We start from the raw sequence: 25,062 nt of genomic DNA on the forward strand, positions 1-25,062 counted from the left end.
GAAAACTGAACACACTTAATTGTTCTTTATACAAACCCAGTTTAACTCACCAGTATTTGGACTTAACATTGTATCAAAACTATTTGGCTGTAAGGAGTATAATTAATTCTCACAGATTTATCAGAAAAGTGCAAAAGTTTATCCTATTGCCTTTTAACATGATTAGAGCTGATTTCAAGTTTGAAGTATAATCTGTATTTGTTGTCATCTGCATTGAAAATAAGAGATAAGTTCTTTTCAAAGGATAAGTTTCCTTTAAATTTGTTGCAAGTATCCTCTTTTCAAAATACCACTAAAATGTTTTTGTGTGTACCATGACTCTTGCATACATTGATCGCTGACACCTTGTAGATAGAATTGTTCATGACAAGAATGTTGACATCAGGATATGTTATGTTATTATTTATTTGTATTGATTCTGTTCAAAATCATATTTTGGCCCTACACATCCCAAAAGGAGGTGACTGTATGCTTCAATGCACTATTTCTTGCAGGGTAAGAAGCATAACTTGACCATGAACCTGCAGACGCGTCGTACATGGTGTTACGCGTGCGAGCGAGAGGCGTTCCCCAACGTCCTCCTGCCCGATCGGGCCCAGATGGCGGTGCCCGATCACGTGACCAAGCGGCACATCAGCGTCCAGGAGACGGAGCGCGTGGCCCAGCAACGACACCATCACCATCACCAGCACCAGCATCAGCACCGCTATCCCCATCATCATCACCAGCATGCCAGCCAGCGGGGGAAAGAGGATGAGGGTACAAGTGATGAGGAGGAGGCTATGGAGCACTCTGGGGCGATGACAGGCCAGGAACATTACTCCCAGTGAGTACTGAGGGATACTGTAAAAGCGAGTATTTTCGTGCGACTAATTTTTCGTGCTCGACCTGGTAAGAAGAGTTTCTTGTGTTTTTAATTCCGCGGAATCGAGACAGTGGTACGGGAACGTATGGCAAGCAAAAATATTCATGTACTTTTATTTTCATGCTAGTTTCTGGTTGCGTGAAATGTGCGAAAATTCCAACACTGCAAACATTTCCTCTTTACAGTAGGTATAAGACACTGTTATGCAATTGACACAGATCTGGATGTGATTTCCAAATACCTGGGTATTCAATTTTCGTTTTCCATTAATCAAGTGGGGTATGACTTCTGTAGTTTGCAATAAGTTGTCGTCTTTAGTGTTTGAATCTGTCCTCATAGAGGACATGCTTCGTAGTCCTAATGGTAGACTTTTAACAAAGCCTGCATTTTGGAATCCATGCACCCACTGTATAATCCTTAGCTACTCTTAAAGGGGCATAGTCCCGGTAGCATAGATGGCGCTGTTGATGATACTGCCGATCACCGTTAGCACTGATACGAAGATTACCGAAGTTGAGCTGTCATCAAGAGTAAAGTGCGTAGGTGTTGCTCAGTAACGTTGCCTTTGTTGTCTTCTTTGCGCATCGCGCAGTCTGTTACAATGCCAGGGTGCGTGCATATGTGCTTGTTATTATGACATCACAAAAGAAGTTTGCTTTTAAAAGCTGTCATCCTGCTCAGCCAAATCATGAGCCGAACTGTGATCGGACCACTGACTACAGTGAATCGGACTTCTTCGGACTCGGGAAAATGGGCCAAAGCGTAAGCGCCAAAGAGAAGTCGATAGCGTAGGTCTCTATAGGAAACTTGCGCCATGCGCCCGCGTACACATTTGACTAAAACACCGGGACCATGCACCTTTAACCAGTCATTCAAGCTATCCTTTCAATGCACAGATACATTAAATGGCAACAAATTCTGAGCGACTGTGACTTATATCACCTTTCCAGTACAAAAAGGGCGTGCAGTTTTCAGGATTATTATTTATGATTGTCCAGGCAGGCTTTTTTGCAATTATGACAGGAGAAAAGCAAAAGCAAAAAAAAGACAACAACAACAACAACAACAACAACAAACAAACAAACAAAACAAAAGAGATTCTTATATTTAAGAATGACACCTTCAGTAATTCTAACCAAATAATTCTTTTCTCTTACTTCATACGTATGTTAATCCTTTGTCCTTTGCTTCTTTTTCCAGATATGGTTTGTTCAGGGTTAGGGTGTCACTGGTTGAAGTGTTTATAATCTGTCCAAAAATTCCTAAAGTAAAATGCTATGGTGGCAGAACGTGTTTTCAAACTAAGTCAAAGCAGAAAAACTAATTCAGGAATGTTTTCATGCAGTTAATGATATAGAGAGGAAAGATCCACTTTGAAGTGGAAATGTGTTCCACATTTAACATGACGTTGGTGATAAATAAAAAGCAAACAATGCAGTTGAATGTCCAGTCTCACAGTCATGAAATTCTTAAGTTTCACACATTTTCCCAGAAGAGTGTCTAAACAGCTTCTCCCAAGCAAAACTTTACTCCACTTCCACAAGAAAATGAAACATTTTTTTGTCTTGAGTTGGATTCATGAGAATTCTTTCTTGTACAGTGCACTCCAGTTATAACTAACATCGTTATAACGAAATACTGGTTACAATGGATTAAAAATTCAATCCAAAACATTAGGATAATATCCTCTCTTTTGTCTTTTTTGTTTATTTGTTTGGTTACAACAGAATTTTTATTTAACGAAAGAAAAGTGCCGGTCACGAGGACTTCATACTAACGAGAGTCCACTGTAGCAACACTCTCATTCCTAGGATTGTACAGCCCCCATGCCACTGACTTGTTATGTCTCTGCCCCCCAAACTAGGATTCCAAGTTTCCGCACCGTCAACACTCCAGTCACTCAGGCTCTGGATGAGATCGCTCTGGATGACACCAAACCCAGAGGTAGGATGTGATATCAAATACTGTAAAACGAGGGCCCCATTTTATCAACAGATATAATTGATTATGAATTTCCTTGCCAGACAGGCTGCCGTAGACTTATGATAGAAATCAACTATATAATCAATTATAACTCTTCATAAAACAGGGCCCAGAAATGTTTCATGTGCATCTTAATTTCTTGAGTTTCGCGAGAGCCAAGATTTATGAAATTAAAGTGCACTCAAAAGTTCTTGTCTACACTATATGCATTGAATGTCAATGGCAATTTGTGAAAATTTGATTCTGTGAAAAAGCCATCGTCTCCAATTTGCGAAAATTTCATGCCGCGAAAATATGTTGCTTTACAGTACTTGAAGTGTAATTGTCTTGTTTGTGTGCACTGAACTATTAAGTCATAAAGTTCCAGAGCAGGATATATAGTTACAGTAATGGCAGGAGGGCAAACTAGCATAACGATAGTGGTGGTGGTACTTCTAACTTGTGACACTATTTGTACCGATGCACAGATCTTACATGATTTTACATTAATATAATTACACATAACATTATCCTATAGTAGACATTACCAAGGAAATATGTTGAACTTGATACATCTATTCAATTCTGCTGGATTTTGTTCCATTAGGACTGACTGGGCTTAGAAACTTGGGAAATACATGCTATCTGAACTCTGGTATCCAGGCTTTGTCCAACTGGTGAGTTGTTATTCTTTATTTGTTTTCTTTTACCCTTTTTTATGTCATGTTTGTTGTTGTTGCTGTTGTTTGTTTGTTTGTGTTTTTTTTTTTTCAATGATGATGTTACCCAGTTATGTAACTTTGTATGCAGCCTGTTAGTCCATGGGCCAAGAGCCGAAAAATGGGTTGTTGGTACCATCCGAGGTGGCAAAACCTTTTTGGTGTCATTTTGTTTGTCGGACATAGATACGCTTATCAAGCTATGATAGCATTTCCAAATGAGTAGCTTAGTCATAATAAATGAATTTTTAACCAATTTGGTCTCGTTTTTATATCCCTATACTTCTGAATCGAAACTAACCGCTATACAAAGACGAGCACTGCCTTCAGTATGTCCATGGAGCTAACAGAGCTCCATGGTATGTCCACAGGTGTTCTGTTGTAAACGCGGTGCGCTTAGTCTTTATTCAAGGCAGCGAAGGGAATATCCAAAGGGTTATGATGTCCACAGCTGTCACGCGGTGCGCTTAGTCTTTATTTAGACCAATGTACCGTTATCATATCTAAAGTTCCTAATAAAAGGGATTATCTATACTGTTTTTATACCACCCTCTCAACAAATACATCAGTTTTAAACAAAAATCACTCTGTTCATTTCCAACATTATTAATTATAATGTATTGTAGTGTACCGGTACATTGTTTTTGCATAATCTTTCATTGTTGGATGGAAATAAAGCGAGATTGGCGTGGTATTAGCGTTTTCACCGTAGCGTTTTCACCGTAGCGTTTTCACCGTAAAATGATAAATAATTGAAAAATACCCTAAAATTCACGAGAAATTGCTTTTTTGTTGTTGTTGTTTTTAGATAAAAGGATATACACTGTATTATAAGCTTTGGATATTCCCTTCGCCGTCTTGAATATTAGACTAAGCGCTGTGGACATCATAACCCTTGGATATTCCCTTCGCTGCCTTGAATAAAGACTAAGCGCACCGCGTTTACAACAGAACACCTGTGAACATACAGAAGACAGTGCTCTTCTTTGTATAGCGGTTGGTCTCGATTCAGAAGTACAGGGATATAACAGCGAGACCAAATTTGTTTAAAATTCATTTACTATGACTAAGCTACTCATTTGGAAATGCTATCATAGCTTGATAAGCATATCTATGCCCGACAAACAAAATGACACCAAAAAGGTTTTGCCACCTCAGATGGTACCAATATCTGGCCTGGCCCATGGACTATGTGTTTGCATTACTTCTTCAAGTTTGTTTGTTGAAGTTGATGACATTTACAAGTCACTTTACCTGTATTGCATTTTTAGTTTGTTTAGAAAAAGGGGAGAAAAGCAGAACTTACAATCAACAGTAAGACAGATGTTAATACATGCTGAGAAATTCTTAGTCATTATCTTTTAAGTCATGGACATCATTAACACTGTGCAAAGAGCAAAAAGAGTTTAGATGTTCCTTGGATATTAATTATATGACAAAATCTAATGTTAACTTTCTTGTGTAACAGAATGCTTACCATAACAATAGTATTTGCATTAGCTTCTCCCAGTCATTTGTGTGTGTGTGTGTGTGTGTGTGTGTGTGACTGGTACATGTATTATGATTCTTTTCTTTTGTATTCTTTGTGCAAATCCCAAGTTCGGTGTATTTTAGGTATTTTCCTTACTGATTATTGTTTCGTAAGCTTTTGCATATGATCATAATTACAGATATGAATTTATATGATTGTGAAAAAAATAAGATGTGATATTTGGTTTTTTATTGTTTTATTGTTGAATTACTGGGACGAAAGCAAATTATGATTGTGGAAAAAAAATATAATGATCATATGACATTGGAAAGCGATCCTACGTTTTCGTTGTACCTGTGTGTGCAGCCCTGCATTCACCCACTTTTTCTTGGAGTGCAATGGATTTGTGAAGACGGAGAAGAAGCCCTACCTCGGGGCCGCATATCAACGTCTCATGGAGGATATTTGGGGGCGGAAAAGGTGAGGAGAAAGCCTTCTAATTTTGATTTGAAAATAGAGCCTAATTTATGTTTTATTCCTCCATCCCTGAAATGTGACTGAGGCATCATGTTTTCTCAGGGTTTTGTGCCCACATTGTGCCTATCCTGACACCACAAATCTTGTTCTGTTGTGTTATTTGGCACATTTTCTAATGTTAGCTTGTAGGGTTACCTTGTCAGTAATTAATTCAGAGAATTACAATTACAGGGCACTCCCATTACTATGAACATTGCTATAACCAGTTTTTGTTACAGCGAGGAACAAATTCAGGTCCCAAAATTATTAGGTGCAAAATTCCCTTGGGTTATTGGAAAATTTTGATACGTGGAAAGAACACTGCCGGTCCTGAGGAGTATTTTACGACAGGACTTGCTTGTACGACAAAGATAGATGGACACAATATTTTAGAACTGTTTGTCCTTCCTTGGCTTATCCTCTTCAGTCTGTTTTTAATTTCATGTATGCGTGTATGTTGTTATGTTAACAATTGTTGTGTTTTCCTTGTCTTATTTTTTTTATCCCCTTCAGGCCAAGCTACATGACCCCATCAAGCCTCGTTAACAGTTTCAAGGCAGTGTTCCCAATGTTCAAAGGATATACACAACAGGTAGTTTAACTAACTTTCTGACACTGTTTTGTGTGCAAGAGTCATGCCTGGACAATGATGTAGCTACTGATCATTTGAATAAAAATCATCATAGATCTGTGATAGAACTTTACACGAAAGCAAAGCTTCGCATTTTCTCTACAATTTTACTCATTGCATGTACAGCGTAACAAAAATCTGTAAAAATTTGCATAGATTTGAAACACAGAATGTTTACCCAAAGCATGCCTTTGTTGCAGTCTCTGAATAATGTGTCACACAGCGGTATTACACAGTGGCGCATAAAGAGTTAAGAAACCACTGCCTGTTTTTGGTTTACACTCCCCCATTACCTTAGAAAGAAAAAGATTTTTGTTCTTAGTGCAAATGAGGACTTTGATGTCTGGTGTTTGATGTTTGACATACAATCAAGGTTTTTATCATCACTCATTTCTTTAATCTTGTCTCATTATCAGGATTCTCAAGAATTCTTGCGCTGCATCATGGACAGACTCCATGAAGAACTCAAGGAGCCAGTCTTTGTCGAGAGTGATGACGCAGTTGATGACAGTCGGCCCACGACAGCTACTGATGCCAGTGCGGACAAGGAACCCAACACTCGGCGACGCATGCGGGCAGGCTCGCCTTCCCTGGATGCCTACCACCGGACGCGCTCCAACGACTCGCTCACCCTGTCGGAGGACATGGAGACGGAAAGTCTCCCGGACAATGACGTGGCCCAAGCCCAGATGATGGAGAGTGCCGAGGAGCGCATCCCGCTCCACCCAGGTGCATCATCTGCCAACGGAGAGGAGATGTTGACCCCACCCCCCAGAGGTCACGGGGTGGACAAGAATCACCCACACAGAAAGAGGACGTCGGATTCCACCTCGGAGACGGAGCCCTTCAACCCCAACCCAGGTCCGACCAGAGGTGAGAATGCAATGAGCAAGGTTTATCATGTTCTGTATGTGTCTTATCTGTTCAGGCCATGTCTTGGTCATTTATTGGCATTCGATATTCCTGTACATACCACATTATAGTATACAAACATTCAATGTTTTTGATTGCAGTGGTTCCCTTCATTACATTAGCATGCTAGTTTAACCATTCTATTCAAGGACACAAAATGGAGGTGAGTAGAACGGTTAAACTTGCTGTGCAGGCTCACTTGATTTATCATTCATTCAATAGATGTCTATTGCACTGCCATGAAGAGTGAGCGTGGGATAGCTGATTCTTCTTAATGTCATGTGACCCGCATTCATCCAATCAGATGGCAAGGATCTTTACATGTGTGTTGTATGATATGCAATAATGTAATGTAATAATATGCAATTTATTTTTGTGAAAGTAATAAGTACACCAATAATCTTGAAATCAGCAATTTGCAGAAAATCTCCTCCAGTACCAGATTTGCATTATAAATCATCACAAAGGTGGGAAATTGCCAACCTGAATAGGAAAATACTTACATCTCATTCTGCACTGTGGTTCTTTATCAAGAATTCAACTGCCTGTGAAACTGTCTTACAAGTTCGATAGCCTGAATATGCTCATGAAGTATATTGTCATACAGTTATACATCTCAATATATGTATGTGGCATTTACAGTATTTTATACCATCTGCCCATATTTCTTTGCTGATTGTTTGACAAATTGTGGTAGCCAGATGCATCATCACTTACAGTGGTCCACATGCTGGCCTCGCGTAATCGTTTTGTTATACTTTGATTACATGAGTAACTGTTTTGAATATCATACCAACCACTTGCAAAACTGTCATTCAAGTCCCATTTAAGAATACGTGGTGTGTACAGTATCGATGTAAGTTGTTAACTGAATGTGGGTGAGCATACTGAGAAGAGATGCTCTTTCAACAAATTTTATCCTGATTTTCTTCGTGCGTGCAGTCAACACTAGATCACGAACTGTTTCCTCCTCCTCGAATGTCAAGTACGATCGCGAAGTCTACGACAGCGAGAAAGATATCGACGAATTGGCGTCTGGTGATCAGATGAGTACGTCTACAGCCAGCAGGGATGCAGGTCAGTGATCATTTTTTTGTTTATTTTTCAGCCAAGTTGATTATGTTATGTGGAACACTTTATGACTCGCTATGTGCATATGCTGACAACATCCGTCAGGTTATAATTTCTATGAGTTGATCATGAAAAAATTGGGACTCGACAGTAAAAACAGTGTGCTCAATACAGTGCATACAGCATTGTGAACCAGCAGTCTATGGTGTGTGGAAGACATTGCGTTCAGAATACAAATTTTGATTTCCATGTTACAATATGAGAGAGAACAAAATCTCTTTTACCTTTCCCTTTAATCTCTATGTAGCGATTAACTCACTCTTTTTCTCCCTCTTCAACTCGCACAGTGAAAAAGAAGAAACCGCAGCCGACAACATACCGCAGCATCATATCCGATGTCTTTGATGGGAAGATTCTCAGCTCCGTTCAGTGTCTCACCTGCGAAAACGTAAGCGTCACATCCTTCCAATCCCTTGCGTTTTGTGCTGGTTGTAGTCACAGTCACATGGAATTTTGTCCCTGCCTGGGTGCGGATGAGGATGCGAAAGAGTTGAACCCAACTCTATTTCACCTCTTTGTCTGTGAGAATTTTTATTTGGATCTTCATGCTCTGAAGGGAATAGAATGGATATACGTGTTATGATGATGAAGAGCCTGTGTCCAATGCATCCCCTCCTTATTGCATTCTGTTATTGAACACAGTGAAGTTAAGTCAAGAATTAACACAATTATTTTTGCTTTTTATGGTAGTTTTATTAAAGGTAATACAAGTTCTTCCTTCTTTTTTCAATGAAGAATCTATTTCATATATGGATTCCACCAGTAAATTTGATATTTTATTGAGGTTGATAGGATAGTCCTATTATTGCTGCTTACTGCTGTATAAGTGTGATTTGAAATATCAGACATATTTCTGTAAACGTCAATATTTTCATGCGATTAATTTTTTGTGATGGGAGGCTCAAAAACATATTTTTGAGAATTTAGAGTTCTCACTAGCCAAAAGTAGCAAGTAATATGCGAAAATTAATGTATCATGAAAATTTATGTTGTATGAATGCCAGAGTGCTACTTCTTGTTATCATTTTTGTCATTTTCGTGTCGATTCTTGACAGATCTCATGTCAGAAGGAGAATTACCAGGACCTGTCCCTGCCCATCCCGGGCAAGGAGGACCTGGCCCGGATCCAGGACCTGCCGCCAAAGTCCACCGGCACCTGTGCGGACACCCATCGGAAGCAAGGGTGGCTGTCCTGGTTTTACGGCCTCATCACAGGGTATGTAGGACCTCAGAATGGCGCTCCTTGACTGCACTGTGGTATAGTCTTTCACTTCCCCTCCCTCCATCTCTCTCCCTCTCCCCACTCTGTTCCCCTTTTGTCTCCCTTTCTATTCCCCCCTTCTCGTTTTCTCTTTCTTTTGTCTTTGATGAATAGTCAGGCACTCTCTTTCCCAACACTCACACTAGACCCTGCATCACAAGCAGGGTCAGGAGAGATCATATCATTTTTACGACTGACCGTCCACACTGCTATTTCGACTGTCCCTTAGCTGCAGGGGCATTCAGTTGGGGAGAGCCATGCCACTTGAAACCAGACTTCCCGCATGCACGCATTTGATGAATACAGCTGGCCACTATCAATTACGGCCCAAGGTCACTCTTCCCTCCAAATTTTGCCCCCTTACCTGATTTGCTTTGCAGGGACAGGGGGACAAGTCCCAGCGAGCGTCCACACTATAATGGTTTTTGGCTTTGATTCGGGACCTAGTGTGAACGTGAGGTGTATCTGATCAAGTCAGAGGTGTTGTAGTCATTTGTGCCAAACTCAAACCTCCACTCTCTTGTCCAGAGGGGATGATGCTGTGAAAGTGAAAATTAAGAGAGTTTATAGAGCTGCACTTTTTGTAGACATGTCCAGTCATCTTCTGTTGCATGATGCAATACAAAGGGGAGGTCATGGCCTCATCTTGGTTAATGTCCAAGTTTGCTTATCCAGGCCAGGGTCCCTTTTTATAAAACTTGTTATCAGTAACAACTGCCACATTTCTATGACAAATTTGCTCTCAGCCAATCAGATGCAAGAATTTCAGTAGCCTGTAACAACTATCGTATTAACTTGTTATTGATAACAAGTTTTATGAAATGGGACTCAGGGCAGCATCTCTTGGTTTGGCAAGTTCTGTTAGCCCTCCTGAAAACATCCAAAGATGGCAGTCCTCAATGTGATGCAGGGTTTGTCCAGTTAGACAATCAGGGAGATTTGACTGTCTTTGCCAACATGTCTTCTACGTATTTCATTGAAGTATGGGACACCATATGGAAGAATACCAACTAGAAAAAATATAAAGTGAAATTATGTGCAAAAGCATCCATGTCATTTTGAATGCAGGATTACACCTTCGCACCGATCCAAGTCAGTCATCTTGAGATAATAAATGTAGCTTTATTTCCATTGATTATCTCTAAATGTGTGTATAAAGAGGAATGTATTGGTGATGCTCCATGCAAGTCAAGTAGTGAATGAGATGGTGTGTGGTAAACCAAGAGAAACAAGACATAAAAGTCAACGCCACAATTCTTCTGCCTCTTGTCTTACTGAGCAGAAGCTGGCTGTGGGGTCCCAATATCACGCTGGACAACTGCCTCGCTGCTTTCTTCTCTGCTGATGATCTTAAAGGTAATCTCATTCTTAAAGTCATGAGTTACAGTAACATAAACTTTGTCAAACTATTTGTTCTTGTCTTTTATGTTTGGAGGTAATCATACCCTCCCCTCTAGTAAGACGCAAAACACTCTATCCCTCAGATAGGACATAAAATGAAGGTCCAGTGTGTGAGAGAGTCACTACTCGTGCACGTAAAAGATCCCACTTCATTTATTCATTGCAAAGAGCAGGGTGATTAACCCAGTGAAGTGGTCCCACATTACATCCAACTGGACCCCAAGGAAGACCAGCTGTTGCAGCTAAATATGGGCTATCCAGCCATCTTCTCAGGTGGAAATGAAACAAACAAAGGTGTGAGAAAATTACATGCCAGAGACCTTCCCTGTCACAAAATGCTTATAAAAGCGTTGGTATTTGATAAGGGTTTAGTAAATCTTCAAAGCAGAAAAATAGCTGCCGAAAGCTGTTTATCCAATAATAGCCAGCCAGTGTAGTAAAATTGAATAAAGAGGGGCCTGAGCTTTTGATCCTAGCAGAATCTGTGTCAAACATTCTGCAAAGATCGAAAGCTCAGGCTCCTTTTGACTCAATCTTAAATCGTTAAAGATACAAGAAAATGACTGTAACAATTTTCTCATGTCTTCATTACTAATTATTCATAAGCTTAAGATATCACTAACACTGAAAAAGGTATTTGTGCAGTTTGCATTGTTTATATTCTTTTAAAGAAACTTACTTCTATTTCCTTCCCCCCCCCCCCACCCACCCTTTCAAAAGGAGAGTGAATAGTGAGATAATGCGAATTGTAGTGGAATGCATGTGGTATTACAAAGAATTCACTGCATTATTGATATCATGATTTCTCTACAGGTGACAACATGTACAGCTGTGAAAAGTGCAAGAAGTAAGTGTTTGACATGTAATAGCATCTGAAATTTTGGACTTAAATTCATGATCAACAGGAGAGAATCAACAGAATTTATGCCAGACGTTACATCAGATAGAGTAGTCAAGATTGTATTGTCAGGACTCTGTTACAGAAAAGTTTGTTCTGCTTGCTAATGACAAGTGTCAAGATTCAGGACTAGAAAGTTACAGCATGTCCCTTCAAAGTCATGTTGTTGAGGTTTGTGATAATTAAAGATTCCTGTGAATCCCATTCAATGACTTTCACCTGCTTCAGTCGTTGCATAAGGTTGTTGTTTTTACCACTCAGATTTTGGTCATTGGTTGTCTTTGACTATGTTGAAATTCATGTTGATATTCCACAGTTTATTGAGAAAAATTGATCAGAATAACCTCTGACCTTTGGTAAACTCTGTCAGATTTCAGTCTGATTATCAAGTATTCATTTTGATTTCATCCTCACACTCCAGACTCAGGAATGGTGTCAAATTTGTGCAAGTGCTCGAGCTACCAGAGGTAAGTAAACCAACTCATGTAACACTACAGTGCCCCTCCCCCCCCCCCCCACCCTGCTGCCATGAACCCAAAATATGTAGATGTGGGTTCAGTGAATACAGAAATATACAGTATTCATGAAACACATCAATAAACCTATCAGGTTTGAGGGAAAAAATTGGACAATCCTTCCAAAATTTATGAATTTGTTCGAGTGTTGAGTTAAATCTGTGTGCTGTCATCGCTGGATAAGAACCTGTTTTCTGCAGGTCATGAGAACTTTCTACCTGTTTCCTCTATTCTCACCTCCAACATCATAGGGGGATTCCACTTTCTCACACTCTGTCGCACCATTATTTTCCCCAGGTGCTGTGCATCCACCTGAAAAGGTTCCGCCACGAGTCCTTCACATCCTACTCCTCCAAGATCTGCAGCCACGTTTCGTTCCCCATGGAGGGCCTGGACATGACACCATATCTTGCCAAAGGTGAGAATGATGACCCCCTGGTGTCATAAGTAATACAAGCCGTTTGAGCCTGACCATGCTGCCAGCAACATGCCAGAGCAGATATTGTCAGAAAAGTGTTTGTTTCACTTTTTTTGAATTTTAAGTCATTTTATTTTCAGTATAAACACAAATATCAAAAAGCTTTTACAGTAACATTATGGCAGAACTTGTGTCAATACCAGCCTAAAAATGTATGCAGAGACTCCAACCCCAAGCACCTTCTGATCTGGAGACTCTCCCGCCTGCACCCCCTAGCAAATGGGAGACTCCAACTTGATGTGCGCGAAGTTCCTTACGGCTGGGGTCCAGGGCCCACTTGGGCCCTGGAAGCTCTAATAATTAGGGTTCTTGATGCTCTCTCGTGCTATCTAAGGCTCATTTTTCAATATACAAGGACAAAAAGTAAGAAATCATTTCAAACGGGAGACACAGAGCCAGGGCGGGAGAAATTAATTCTCAAGCGGGAGAACGGGAGATTTTGTAAAAATGGGCTTCCGGCGGGAGATCTCCCGTCGAAAGCAGGAGAGTTGGAGTCTCTAATGTATGGGGGTAGAGCCTTCTCTTCTGTTGCACAAAAGCTGTGGAACTCTCTACCAGTCCCGCTTGGGAATTTTAACAACCTCAATACCTTCAAATCTGAACTGAAGACTTGTCTTTTCCAGCAACTTTATGAATGATGTGTGACACATTGTAGAAGACGGGCACCTTTGAATGTTTCTACAGATAAATGGTGCTAAATGCTGTTTCATCATCATCATCATTCAAGTTTTTGTAAATTTCATAAAACTTGACCAAAATCAAGTTATTCTTTTATTGCCTTACTACACTAGTTTCAGATGAAACAAAATATCCGTATATCCTCTCAAAAGTTTGTTTGTTTGTTTGTTTGTTTGTTTCTTCATGTATAACATACTAGATTGTTCTTTGAGTTTATGGTCCTGCAAATGAAGGTACTGGAATTTCTCAGTGCTTTTCTTTTGTTTTGTTTTTTCTTCCTCTCAGATTGCAAGAACACCTGTGCAACATATGATCTAAATGCAGTGATTTGTCATCACGGTACTGCAGGGGGTGAGTACATGGTCTATATCTTCCTCCTCCTGATTTGATTCTTGGTTGCAATATATCTTAATCACGACAGCCTTTTGTGCTGATTGTGAACTTATTGCAATACACAGCCAGGTCTAGGCCAATTACCCCCTGGGCAATTACCCAGGACCCTTCCCCTGAAATTTGCAGAGAAAGTAGCATTCATTGTTTCATTGTGTGGTTTGTTTGGGGTTTTTTTGTCTTGTTTCAATTGTTTTCTTTAGTGGGTTCTTCTCTTTCCTATTTCTTTTATGTTTTATGCTTTCTTTTTCTTTTGTTTTGTTTTCTATGTTTTTTGCAAACTAAAAATGAATTTAAAAAAAAATGTGCCATAGACAAACTTCATTTCAGAATGATACCACAAATAAACACTACAGTTTGTTTTACACATTGATTTAGACATTATGTGGATGTTCATGGAAAGGAGAATCAGGAAATGGTGCATACCAGGGGTTTGGGGGGGACAAGGTCGTAGATTCCAATAAGTCAAGAGGTGTGGTAGGATGGACAAATGGGGCGATTTACATTTCAGATGTTAATGGTAATGAGTGTGGGGAGGGGGGTGTGGAGGGGACTGAAGGGCAGAAGCAGAGGTGATAGCCCCATTCTCTCACACCCCACTGGTTGTCACAGGCGGCCACTACACCTGCTACGCCCAGAACTGGCTGAACAGCAAGTGGTACGAATACGACGACATCTACGTGACGGAGGTCAACGAAATGCAGGTGGCCAACTGTGAGGCATACGTTCTCTTCTACAGGTGAGAGGAATTTATTTGGTATCCGAGTGATTTAAGTCTTTTTGTGCTCAGGCATTCAGCTCAAAGGTAAAAAATGGTTTCAAAGAGGGCTCGAAATTCATCTGCCACTATCGTTGATTATGTTGCTTGCAATATATCGAAAGGGTCTGCCAAGAAATTTATCTGGCTGATATGACTTGCAAGGATAATGAGTTGTTTTGGAGTACAGTTTTGTAGTTTGAGATCAAAAGTATAAAGTAATAAATGTCGGTGTACCCGATTTTTATTCCTGAACAGCCATCCCCGTTCAGCTGAAGGGTTAGTAGAATGTTGCTAGTACGTGATGATCTAATCTTGCCCTAGCAGTAGTATTGAATCGCATGCAGCTTACATGCTGCTGCATGCAATTTACCCTGGTGAGATGTATACTCCTGTGGCCCCATATATTGCGGTTGATGTAATCAAAAATAAAACATCACGTAGCAACCTCAAATGGGTATGCTCCGAGACTGCAGTGCTTTTGATGTTGTGGTCCTTTTGGGGTAATATTTTGCATTTTCGTCATAACCCAACTGGAAATCATGTGATCACATTTATACCTGTGTTTCCTCCCTTTGCAGGAAATCTTCGGAAGAGGCAATGAAAGAAAGGCAGAAAGTGCAGGACTTGTTTGAACAGGATGAGGTGAGAGTCCAAATCATTAACCCATAACCTCTCAGATGTGATGAAAGCCCTTGGGTTGATACATGAGAACCTCCTTTCCCTATGTGTGATGGGTTATACAATACTGTATGCGCCAAATATCTCATGGTTTTTATTTTTGTGAATTCGTGAGTCAGGTGGTATTCCCAAATTTAAAGACATGCAAAAATCTGATCCTGATATAAATGTGACATGCACGTATACATTTTCTCCCTTTAGTCCTGTACTCCACAATCATTGGGAGGTCCGATTTGTGAAAATTTAGACTCACTAAATATATGGCATATAAGTATTGAATTTTCTGAGCTTTTTTGCTTCTGTGTATGCTGTGCTATTGGATTGTGTGTGCTGTGCCATAAAACTAAAAGCCCTCAAGGATAATATGAGTAATAAACATAAGTATGAGTTCCTATGCATTAGTATATATCCTCTTAGTATATATATCCTCATTGACATTACAGAATGTGGAAGACAATAAGATGATAATGCAATACAATACAGCCCAATAACATTAGTCTTTGGTTGAGAACTGCAATGTTCTAGAAGCAGATCTTAGAATACCAGATCGTATGAAAAGGAGGCATTTGAGGTCTTTATGACCAATGGAAGGAAGCAAACAGTGAAAGGAAACAAAGCTTTCTATCAGAAATCTAAGAGGGTCATCATTCGTGGGAGACAAGAAAACTGTTAAAGTGTGAACACTTAGATTTCATTCTTTAAGCATACTTTTTTTTTCCATGTTGTGCAGGTATATGATTTGTGAAACAGTGCACAGTGGGAGCGCAGCTCTACGATGAATACTGAAATTATTGTTGCTGTTGTTGCTTTCCTCCAAAAACAGCCCAGTTTGCTTCACTTCTACGTGTCCCTGCAGTGGCTCAACAAACTCAACAACTTCGCCGAACCAGGGCCCATCACCAACCACGACTTTCTCTGCAAACATGGAGGTCAGAAACATTTATCATATGGCTCTAATGGTACCTTGCCTCTCGCCTCTTGCAGTTTAGTTATCTCTCTTGTTTAATCTATTTGACAGCTGTAGATAATGTTATTTGTAAGGTAGCAACTATGATAGAGATGTACAGTATGTTGGTTTTTCTCATGTATTTTTGATATATAGTGTGACAGTGGTGATTATGAGATAGAGAGATATTGGTTTATTTCATCCAAAGAAAGATACGTAGCAGCCCAGAGGCTGAATTGTGTGTCCTTGATGTAAATGTACAAACAAAACAATACAATGATTATTCACATTAAACAGATGAAGAAAATGAGCCTTATTACATTTACTACAAATGCATTTCTCTTTCAGTATACGATTTTACATCAAAGACTAGATACACATACATGTAATTTATTACAGCTGAAAATGAAATCAGCTGATGTAGAATATGAAGAAATACAAATATCCCTGCAAATTTATATACATGTACACCCACGTACTAAATGTACCAAATGTCAAATCAAATAGTTTACTCAAATGATGACAGTGAAAATAATAATTTATAGTAATAATTGGTTTTAGAATTACTATCTTTGCTGCTACAAAATCAGCCTCAGAGTCATCTTTATTAGAATTATTTTCTTGTAGTAACGTGTAGGATATTTTTTCATCAGATAAGATAAATGCCACAAAATATATATATATATATGTATATGTTAATAAGCCACTGTTGTTGTTTTATTATCACAATTGTGTCATAGGTGTGCAACCAAGCAAGACTCCCTATGTGGACAAACTTGTGTTGAGAGTCCCACAACCTGTTTGGGATCATCTGTACAAGACGTGAGTTCCTCTCTCTCCTCTTGCCTTCTCTTTCCCTGGGTGATGTCACACTGCCCAAATGAACATAAAAATTTCAAGTGTGCTGCTTGAAATCGTTGTGCTAATTTGCTTTGCAGTGTGATGCCAAAATCTACACAAAAAAGAGGAATCTGTATTGTGGTCCATATTTTACAATGGCACAAGATTTTCCAGTGTAAATTGCTACAAATGAAACCTGTTCAAAGCTACATGTATGAAGAAGAGAACATTCAGACTAATGAGTACATTAACTACAATATAAAGAAATTGACTGAAATAGTTGCATTTTACAAAGAAATTTCAGGTCATATTTGCAAGTCCACACAAAGCAAATAATATATCACTAGTTCTTGATAATTTTACCTTGTGTAGTTGAAGTTCAGTAAAACTCTGCAGATTTCTTTCCACAGTTTGGGCCAAGTCTGATTTAGCTCTTTGTTTGCATATACCCCTCCACCTGCAACATCTTAGTTCAGAGAACAAACCACTGTTTCATCAATTCATAGGGATTTTTCCATGATTGTCATGCTTCAACCTCTGCTCATGTGCCAGCCCCTGCATGTACAATCATTTAAGAATATGACTTTAGATTAATTCCATGATAGATTTATGAATTCTGATGGAAGAGCAATGTGATTTATGTCTTCAATTTGTCATCTTACATGTCTTCATTCATACCTATGGTCTCCATCTTTTTTTCTTTCTTTTTTTTGTTAATTCCTATCCAAGAAAAAAAAAGTTGCAGAGACATGGAAATTAAAATGAATGTGAAATTGATATGAATGGAATTGAAATGAAATTGAAATGAAATTGAGATGAATGGGACTGAAATGACTTGGAAATGAAATTGACTTGAATGGAACTGAAGTGAAATTGAAATGAAATTGGAATGAAATAAATGGAAATAAAATGAGATGAAATTTTATGGAAAATTGAAATGAAATAAGATTGAATGCAAATTACATGAAAATTGAAATAGAATGAAAAAAAAAAAAAAAAGATTGGAAAATGGAATTCCTCTTACCCATGTATGGACAGGTTTGGAGGTGGCCCAGCCGTGAACAGACTGTCTCCATGCTCCATGTGTCAGGCAGAGATGGAGCAGCTAGAGAGGAGGAGGAGGGAGGAGATGGAGACCTTCATCAGGGTGAGTCCAGAGACCTTGGTTGGTCTTTTACACCCCCTTTTGTCTCTCCCCTCATCCAGTTTTGACCACGCCCAAGAGAGATAAGACAAAGTGATAGAAGAAGAGTCATCTATCAAGGATCACGATATGGCGATATTTAATATGTTTATGGAAACAAATTATCTTTAACAAAACAAAACAAAACAAAACAAAACTGAAACAAAATTCAAACAGTTTCTGGTATAAAATTAGCATCTTTACACTATGCCACTGATGGTGTGGAAAGCATTTTATGACATTTTTTTTTTTTTTCTATTTTGAATGGTGGTGTCAAACCTGCACCAGTGTTGCTTGTACTCCACCTTCTTGGGAAGACATCGACAGGGCTACCACTCTCATGCTAAGTCCAGCCACATAAACATTCATATACTCAGATTGAGTATTATTGCCCTATAGTTGATGTTATCTCCTACCGTATAAGGTTTCAATGTTGCTACTATCTCGTACATTGTTTTGTATCATTGCTCATGTTCACTTCTGCTGATAGAATGCTATTTTCAATAAATGAAGCAAGTATTATTTTAGGTTTACAAGCCAAGTTCTCTTCTTGAAGAGGAAAGAAAACTGATCACTCACTCCAAGCCTGTGGTTCTTCCTTGTGATTTCAAACACTCAATGAGTTATCTTACCGGTCGTGATTCATACAAACTATTATGCTCATGAAATAATGTGATGTCTACAGAATTTCTGTGATGTTCACTGGTGAAATCGGTGTTCACCTGTTCTCTTGGTATTATCTGTGATCTTACGTTGTGTTTCCATGTTTGTGCATACTAGCTGAATGAAGAGTTCCAGCAGGACGAATCATGCAGTACGTCAGTCTACTGCATCAGCCTGGCCTGGTTCAAACAATGGGAGGCATTCGTCAAGGCAAAGCAAGCAGGTGGGTGGAAAATTATTATCTCAAGGTTATTGTCAAGGTCAAGCTACCCTTCGTTATCGGTGTATATTTATTTATTATTAGGAAGAATGTCATGATTATCAATATTTTTGTTGTTGTGATTTGGTGTTGGTCGCGTTACTGCTGGTAGTAGTAATCATAAAAGTAGTAACGAGTGCAATGTAGTTGTAGTAGTCCAACACCTTTCACATGGTGGAGTAACATATTACTTCACATAATGGTATGGCAAAATGGAGCACCGAGTTTTATGACAGCATGTCTGAGTCTAAACACACACAGCATAGTATACCGGTATAACTGTACTTTCACACTTGCAGCATCGCATAGTAGCCATCACAGACATTTGCTTTTGTCACATATTCTTTACCACTTTTAGAAAGCAGCATTTGGCAAAAGATGGAAAACGATGAGATTTTAAACTACCGTCTCATTATCCAACTGCACAGCAGAAGTCACAAAGTATTAGAACAGACGACGCTTGTAACTTTCACCTCCCATTATGGAAATCACCAGATATGTTGAATTTCCTTTATATATGAGTCCAAGTTTTCCCTTCAACTTGATATTGGCCTTAAGGCCACTGGCAAAGCCAAAGTTGTCCACAACTTAGCAATACCATCTTCCATCATCCCCCTCTATCATTTAATCATTTAATGGTGAGTTTGAGATCTGCAATGCAAATGCTAAGACAATGCTGATTTGGCAAAAATGGTGTCCTGCACATGGGTGAGACAGTTTCTATGTCTAACCCGGGAGGCTGCATCATCTTGGCATTTGCATCGCCGACCTAAAGCATGCGATTTACTGGAGGCATACTCCTCATGTTCAATTTTCTACACTTACACCAGTGTTACACTTTACATGGTGTTCTCATCATTGACTCTGTGTCCATAATATCAATATGCTCTTCACCAGTAGCTACTTGTGGACTTTGATTCATTAACCCATGGTGTGCTTTTGAGTGTTACTTGGCACAGAACGCCCCCCCCCCCAACATTATACACACCATCAAATGACCATGGCACTGACAGGGGTAACATGTCTTTGGTTGTATCCTTCCTGATTTGTCGTAGAACCTCCTGGTCCCATAGACAACAAGCTGATAGCTGTGACGAAGTCCGGGCACACGACACTCAAGCAAGGTAAGGATTATGTCAGAGAGTATATGAAGAGTTTCATCGCAAAAGGAGTTAACTCCATTCTTGTCAATTTGAGATATTGGCAATTAAATCTGCTAAAAAAGAAACAAAGAAAATAAGCAGAAAATATGGAATGTCTGTAATGATAACTTCAAGAATATTCCTTGTTATGCCACAAGCTAGGAATTATTAGAAAGGGTTTATTTTTTTCTATCTGATGGTGCACTCACTTCATTTTATTATTATTATTTTTTTAAATGGTGATTACCGTGTTCTGCTCGCAAACTCTTGATATCTTCATATGGACGCGAATATACTGGTATGCAAGACAAATAAACGTGATATTTTTGGAAGTTATTGTTCCTCTTCCATTCTCAGTGATCGCACACAGAAATTCTCAGTGTTCATATTTCAATGTGCTTAGACCACTGTCCACATGGCTTGTCATAGCCTTCTAGAAAAGACTGGGCAAGACGAGTTGTCATTCTGTGTGCACCGAGGTTTATGGATTGCCTCTATGTTTACGCTGGTTGATTTGCCATGGGATCTCAAAACCCTAAATCCTCTTAAAATTGAGTGTAGCACTGTTGCTGGTGTCTGCCGCATGAATTCCTCCTTTGGTGTGAAGAGGAATTTCTTCAAAGCCTGATTACCATGGGATAATAATGAAAGAATTTTATCTCCAACGTCCTTATGATTACAGCAAACTACCTCAAAACATCAAACCATCAAAATCTACAAAATATGACTGGTTTATAAAGATAGCGATTTTTAGAAAGGAGTGAAAATATGCTATCCTTTGGCTTCGAGCAATAGAACCGTTAACAGAGATCCTTGTGTTGTCCATGTTTGTCTTTTCAGTCACCTTTGTATGATAAGATTTTTTTTTTTTTTAATGGCTGTTTTGATCGGAGCATCATATTATTACTATGAAACGAGTAAGGTGAAAAGTCCCAGTCACTACACTGCATGTTCAGGTTACTAGTTTTGTTAGTTATTGTTATATTAATTTGTTACCAAATTAAGAAAGGAACATGACGTGTAATCATTGCTGTGTTAAAATACACAAGAAAAATAGTAATTTATTTACAGAAATGTGTTTAGCTTTGTCTGTGCATATTTATAATGCATGGAGACAGTGTAGATCAATTGCTTTGCCTTTCATTTAAAGTAGGAAAGGTACGAATGAACACTCAACTTTTTTTGGAACAATGATGGTGATTATTAACCCTTGTTGTTTTAACCTCGTGTTCCATCTACACCACCCCCTTCCCTCCTTCTCCCAGCGGCGGACTCTGGTCAAATCTCCGAGGCAATGTGGGTGTACCTGCATGGGATCTACGACGGCGGACCCGAGGTGGTCTTTAGACCCAACCCCCAGCCGATGGTCGACCACCCGACCCCCGGAAGCAGGGAGGAAGGGGCGGGGTCCAACACGGGTGGGAGCCCCCGCGAAGAGATTGCTTGAAGAAGCCCATTCCCACCTTGAGTAGGTTGTCCAACTGCAGAACTAAGAATCTATTCCCTTCTTCTCCGTGATGCTTTCATGGTATGTGATGAACTCTATTGCAGCTCTTTGTGTTGTTATTGTTGTTGTTTTTTTTTAGGGTTTATATGGTCATGTGGTTGTTATTTTTGTGTGATTCATGTGGTGAGCAGTGGTGTGAAGGAAACTGCGGACTTTCATCTTTAAAAAAGATAAAGCACATTTGCATCAATATGTTGTGCAATGTTATAGTGTCATTCTTTATTTCACAAAGACATAGGTTGCGATATGTTATATAATCCCAGTACTGTTTAGTGAACAAGAAGTGTAATGTGCTAGTATTTTTGGATATCACTTGAATACAATATGAAGTATGTATTGTTTACTTTTTGTCTTTTGTTTTAATACTGCAGTCAAATGCATCTATGTTAGTTGCAGCTGTTGAAAAACGTAATAGCTTGGTTGGCCCGAAACTTGCCCAACACAGCAACAACTGCGTCAAATGAAACAACTTTCAAAGAACACTATGACGGAGAAGAAGGGTGTACACCAAATATCTCACCACTAGACATTGGGACCAGAAATATCTGTGACTTTGAATATGCATGTAATCAGTTTCCGTCTGTTGCATACCAAGTATGTTGGGAACTAGTCTGGTTTCCAGACCCTTTGCCAACTGTAGTCCCTTCCACAAAATGCGCCCTCCACAATGACTTTGTCGCTGCCTTTCCTGGTACTTCTTTTTCTGTTAGAAAGGGTTAATATTCTGGGGAGCAAAACAGTACATGCACATGGTCTAAAAGTGAGACTAGTCAGGGATTGATGATGTATTATATTGTTCATAGTAGAGGGCTATATCCTGAAATATTTCTAAGTCTATTTTTTTCTTGTCCAATTCATGAGGAATAAACAAAACACAATTTTCAGACACAGACTGACACATACACACATGCACTCATGTAGACAAAATTGACTGCAGTACATCACATGGAAATGACAATTATCTATCATAGCATAGTCATTTCTGAGACTTTTTCTTGTGAGTATTGTCTGTTCTATTGATGAGAACACGTGATCCACATGGATTTTATCTTGTCGGTGATCCTTGGATAATTTCAAATGTCTGAATTTCATTAACGTGCAGTCAAAAAAGGAAAATCGTTATCATAATTATCTACATTTGTGCAGCTCTCATTTGTACATAAGGTAGAACTACCCAAAATGTAGCATTATTTGTATGTTGTTTGATGTAATTGATTTGTTTTTCAATGTGATGCACTATAATTTAGCCTTTGGGCTACTACTTTGCATGTTTGTTTCAATAAACCATTATCAAATCAAATCAAATCAAATCAAATCAAATTAAAAGCAGCATTATAATGAGTCATACTGTTTCACAAATGATTTATATGTTGCCTCATTATGACAATATCTGACAAGTTTATGCGCAGAATAAGCTGCTTTGCATCGAGCATAGTTGCTGTTGGTATTCGATATACTGATACTTTTCCTATCTATGAGCTTCAGATGTTGTTTGTTGTACGTGTATGGCAGTTAATGTACGGATACAAGTGAGGTTGTATCATTCAGTGTGAAATGAATGTGGAGCGTTTAGGCCAAGGCATTGTAAAGGGTCGACATGCGGCTCCGTGCTAGAGGAAAATGAATTTATACCATTAAATATCATTATAGCAAAATGGTGATTTTAAAAGGGTTTTTTCTCATCTTTACCTCATGTAGTCTTCATTACACATTTAATCTTCAATATGCTGATTAATTTGGCATAAGACAGGTGTATGCACCTTGTAACTTTGTCTGCGATCATAAAGGATTAGTAGAATCAATGCCTACATTTAGGAGAGATTTATGAAAATTTTGAACTGAAATACAGATGTATGTTGAATATTACTCAAATTAATGAAAATGGTCCAGTTGAAATGATACAATAAGATATCCTCAATCCAAGGCTCGACACTAACGGTGGCCCGGTGGCCTGGGGCCACCAAAAATGAAAGTCGGGCCACCAAATTTCAAAAAAGGGCAAATTTGGTGGCCTGCCTCGGGCCACCAAAATTTTTTGAAAAGTATGTCAATAAATTTGAAACTCTTTGCACCAGAAATGTTGAGGTTAGTTTATGAGTAGATATGTCCAGCTTCCAATTCTTACTCTGATAAAACTGAAATATTTGACTCATGAAAAAAAAAAGGACTTTTAATGTTTTTTATTGTTTTTTCGGGCCTCCAAATTTTTCTCTCGGGCCACCAAAAATTTGAAATTGATGATTTTGGTGGCCCCATCGAGCCACCAAAAAAAAAGTTAGTGTTGAGCCCTGCTCAATCAAACAGTTCCAAGTCGTGATAATATATCTCTATTTAGAAAAAAAAAAAAAATCTTTTCTTTCACGCATGCTTGATGTTCCTTGTCCTATGCTCTGTCAATGCTAGTACAGCTGTAAGCCATCTTGATGCATACCGAAATTGATGCAGAAGTGTTTAGGGGTTTTGCAACATCTCGCTTTTAAATAATACGACACTGCAAAAGTAGTGCTGTGCTGATCAGTGAATCATCATCATTATCTTTCATGGTTTATTGCAATCATGACTGGCAACAGCTGCTGAATTTGCTGACAGTGTCATATTTCTAGGGGACGAAAAAATGCTGATGAACATAATATGTCACTTTCACTGGAATACTACATGCAAGAAAGGTTGCTTACTGTTTACAAATGCAATTAACTTCACCCATTGATAGCCAACCTCACAAAGGTTGAAATATTGGGTAAGTCAAAGAAAAATTCTACCCCAGTTGGATAAAAACAAAAATGTGTGTATTCTCTCAAAAATGTCAAAATTCACGGTAGTCAATAAATTTTCTTTCTTCTCTTTTGGATTCGACTTAGGCAATGTTGACTGTCGTTTTATTGCACCGGGTGGAATGAACGCTTGCCCTGTAAAGATAAGCTGGAAATTTTCAGTTATTTATTGTACCTTGATGATGCTTGAGAGACTGGTATGTGATGAGTGAGAAGTTGACAATGTTTTACCAAGCATTGAATTCTCGTATGCTTCTTGTAGACATTTCTTGATGGATGCCCTCTGAAGAAATGAACCATGATATCACTCAGTTACTAAGTAACACTGGGAGTTTTAAGTACTCACTTGAAAACGGAAAAAAAAAGGTTGTATGTAATTTGGATATGACTTTGTGTAGACAGTTACTGTAACTCAGACGGCTTTCAAAAAGAAGCAGCAAAATAATATGTCTAAGAAGAGTGAAATAAATACATTGTATATGTAA

General features: G+C 38.9%; 1 protein-coding gene across 1 annotated transcript; it reads left to right on the plus strand.

The window, feature by feature from the left end:
- Positions 1-500: 500 nt before the first annotated feature.
- Positions 501-25,062, plus strand: LOC140241049 (ubiquitin carboxyl-terminal hydrolase 20-like). Its single transcript, XM_072320817.1, has 23 exons — positions 501-826; positions 2,730-2,809; positions 3,435-3,504; positions 5,384-5,497; positions 6,047-6,125; positions 6,581-7,037; positions 8,019-8,153; positions 8,495-8,595; positions 9,263-9,423; positions 10,751-10,824; positions 11,683-11,716; positions 12,189-12,234; positions 12,580-12,700; positions 13,724-13,789; positions 14,441-14,567; positions 15,167-15,230; positions 16,090-16,195; positions 16,953-17,034; positions 18,091-18,199; positions 19,016-19,121; positions 20,213-20,281; positions 21,565-21,827; positions 22,178-25,062. Exons 1-22 carry the CDS (start codon positions 516-518, stop codon positions 21,744-21,746), a joined length of 2,694 nt encoding a protein of 897 aa, XP_072176918.1. The 5' UTR covers positions 501-515; the 3' UTR covers positions 21,747-21,827; positions 22,178-25,062.

Source organism: Diadema setosum, chromosome 17 (genome assembly GCF_964275005.1).
Source record: "Diadema setosum chromosome 17, eeDiaSeto1, whole genome shotgun sequence".
NCBI lineage: Eukaryota > Metazoa > Echinodermata > Echinoidea > Diadematoida > Diadematidae > Diadema > Diadema setosum.

Bases quoted from the DNA above. Each gene is read 5' to 3' on its own strand.
- LOC140241049 (XM_072320817.1), top strand. From the start codon at position 516: ATGAACCTGCAGACGCGTCGTACATGGTGTTACGCGTGCGAGCGAGAG. The intron at 14,568-15,166 runs GTGAGAGGAATT...CTCCCTTTGCAG, and splicing joins GCATACGTTCTCTTCTACAG to GAAATCTTCGGAAGAGGCAA. The intron at 17,035-18,090 runs GTGAGTTCCTCT...ATGTATGGACAG, and splicing joins TGGGATCATCTGTACAAGAC to GTTTGGAGGTGGCCCAGCCG.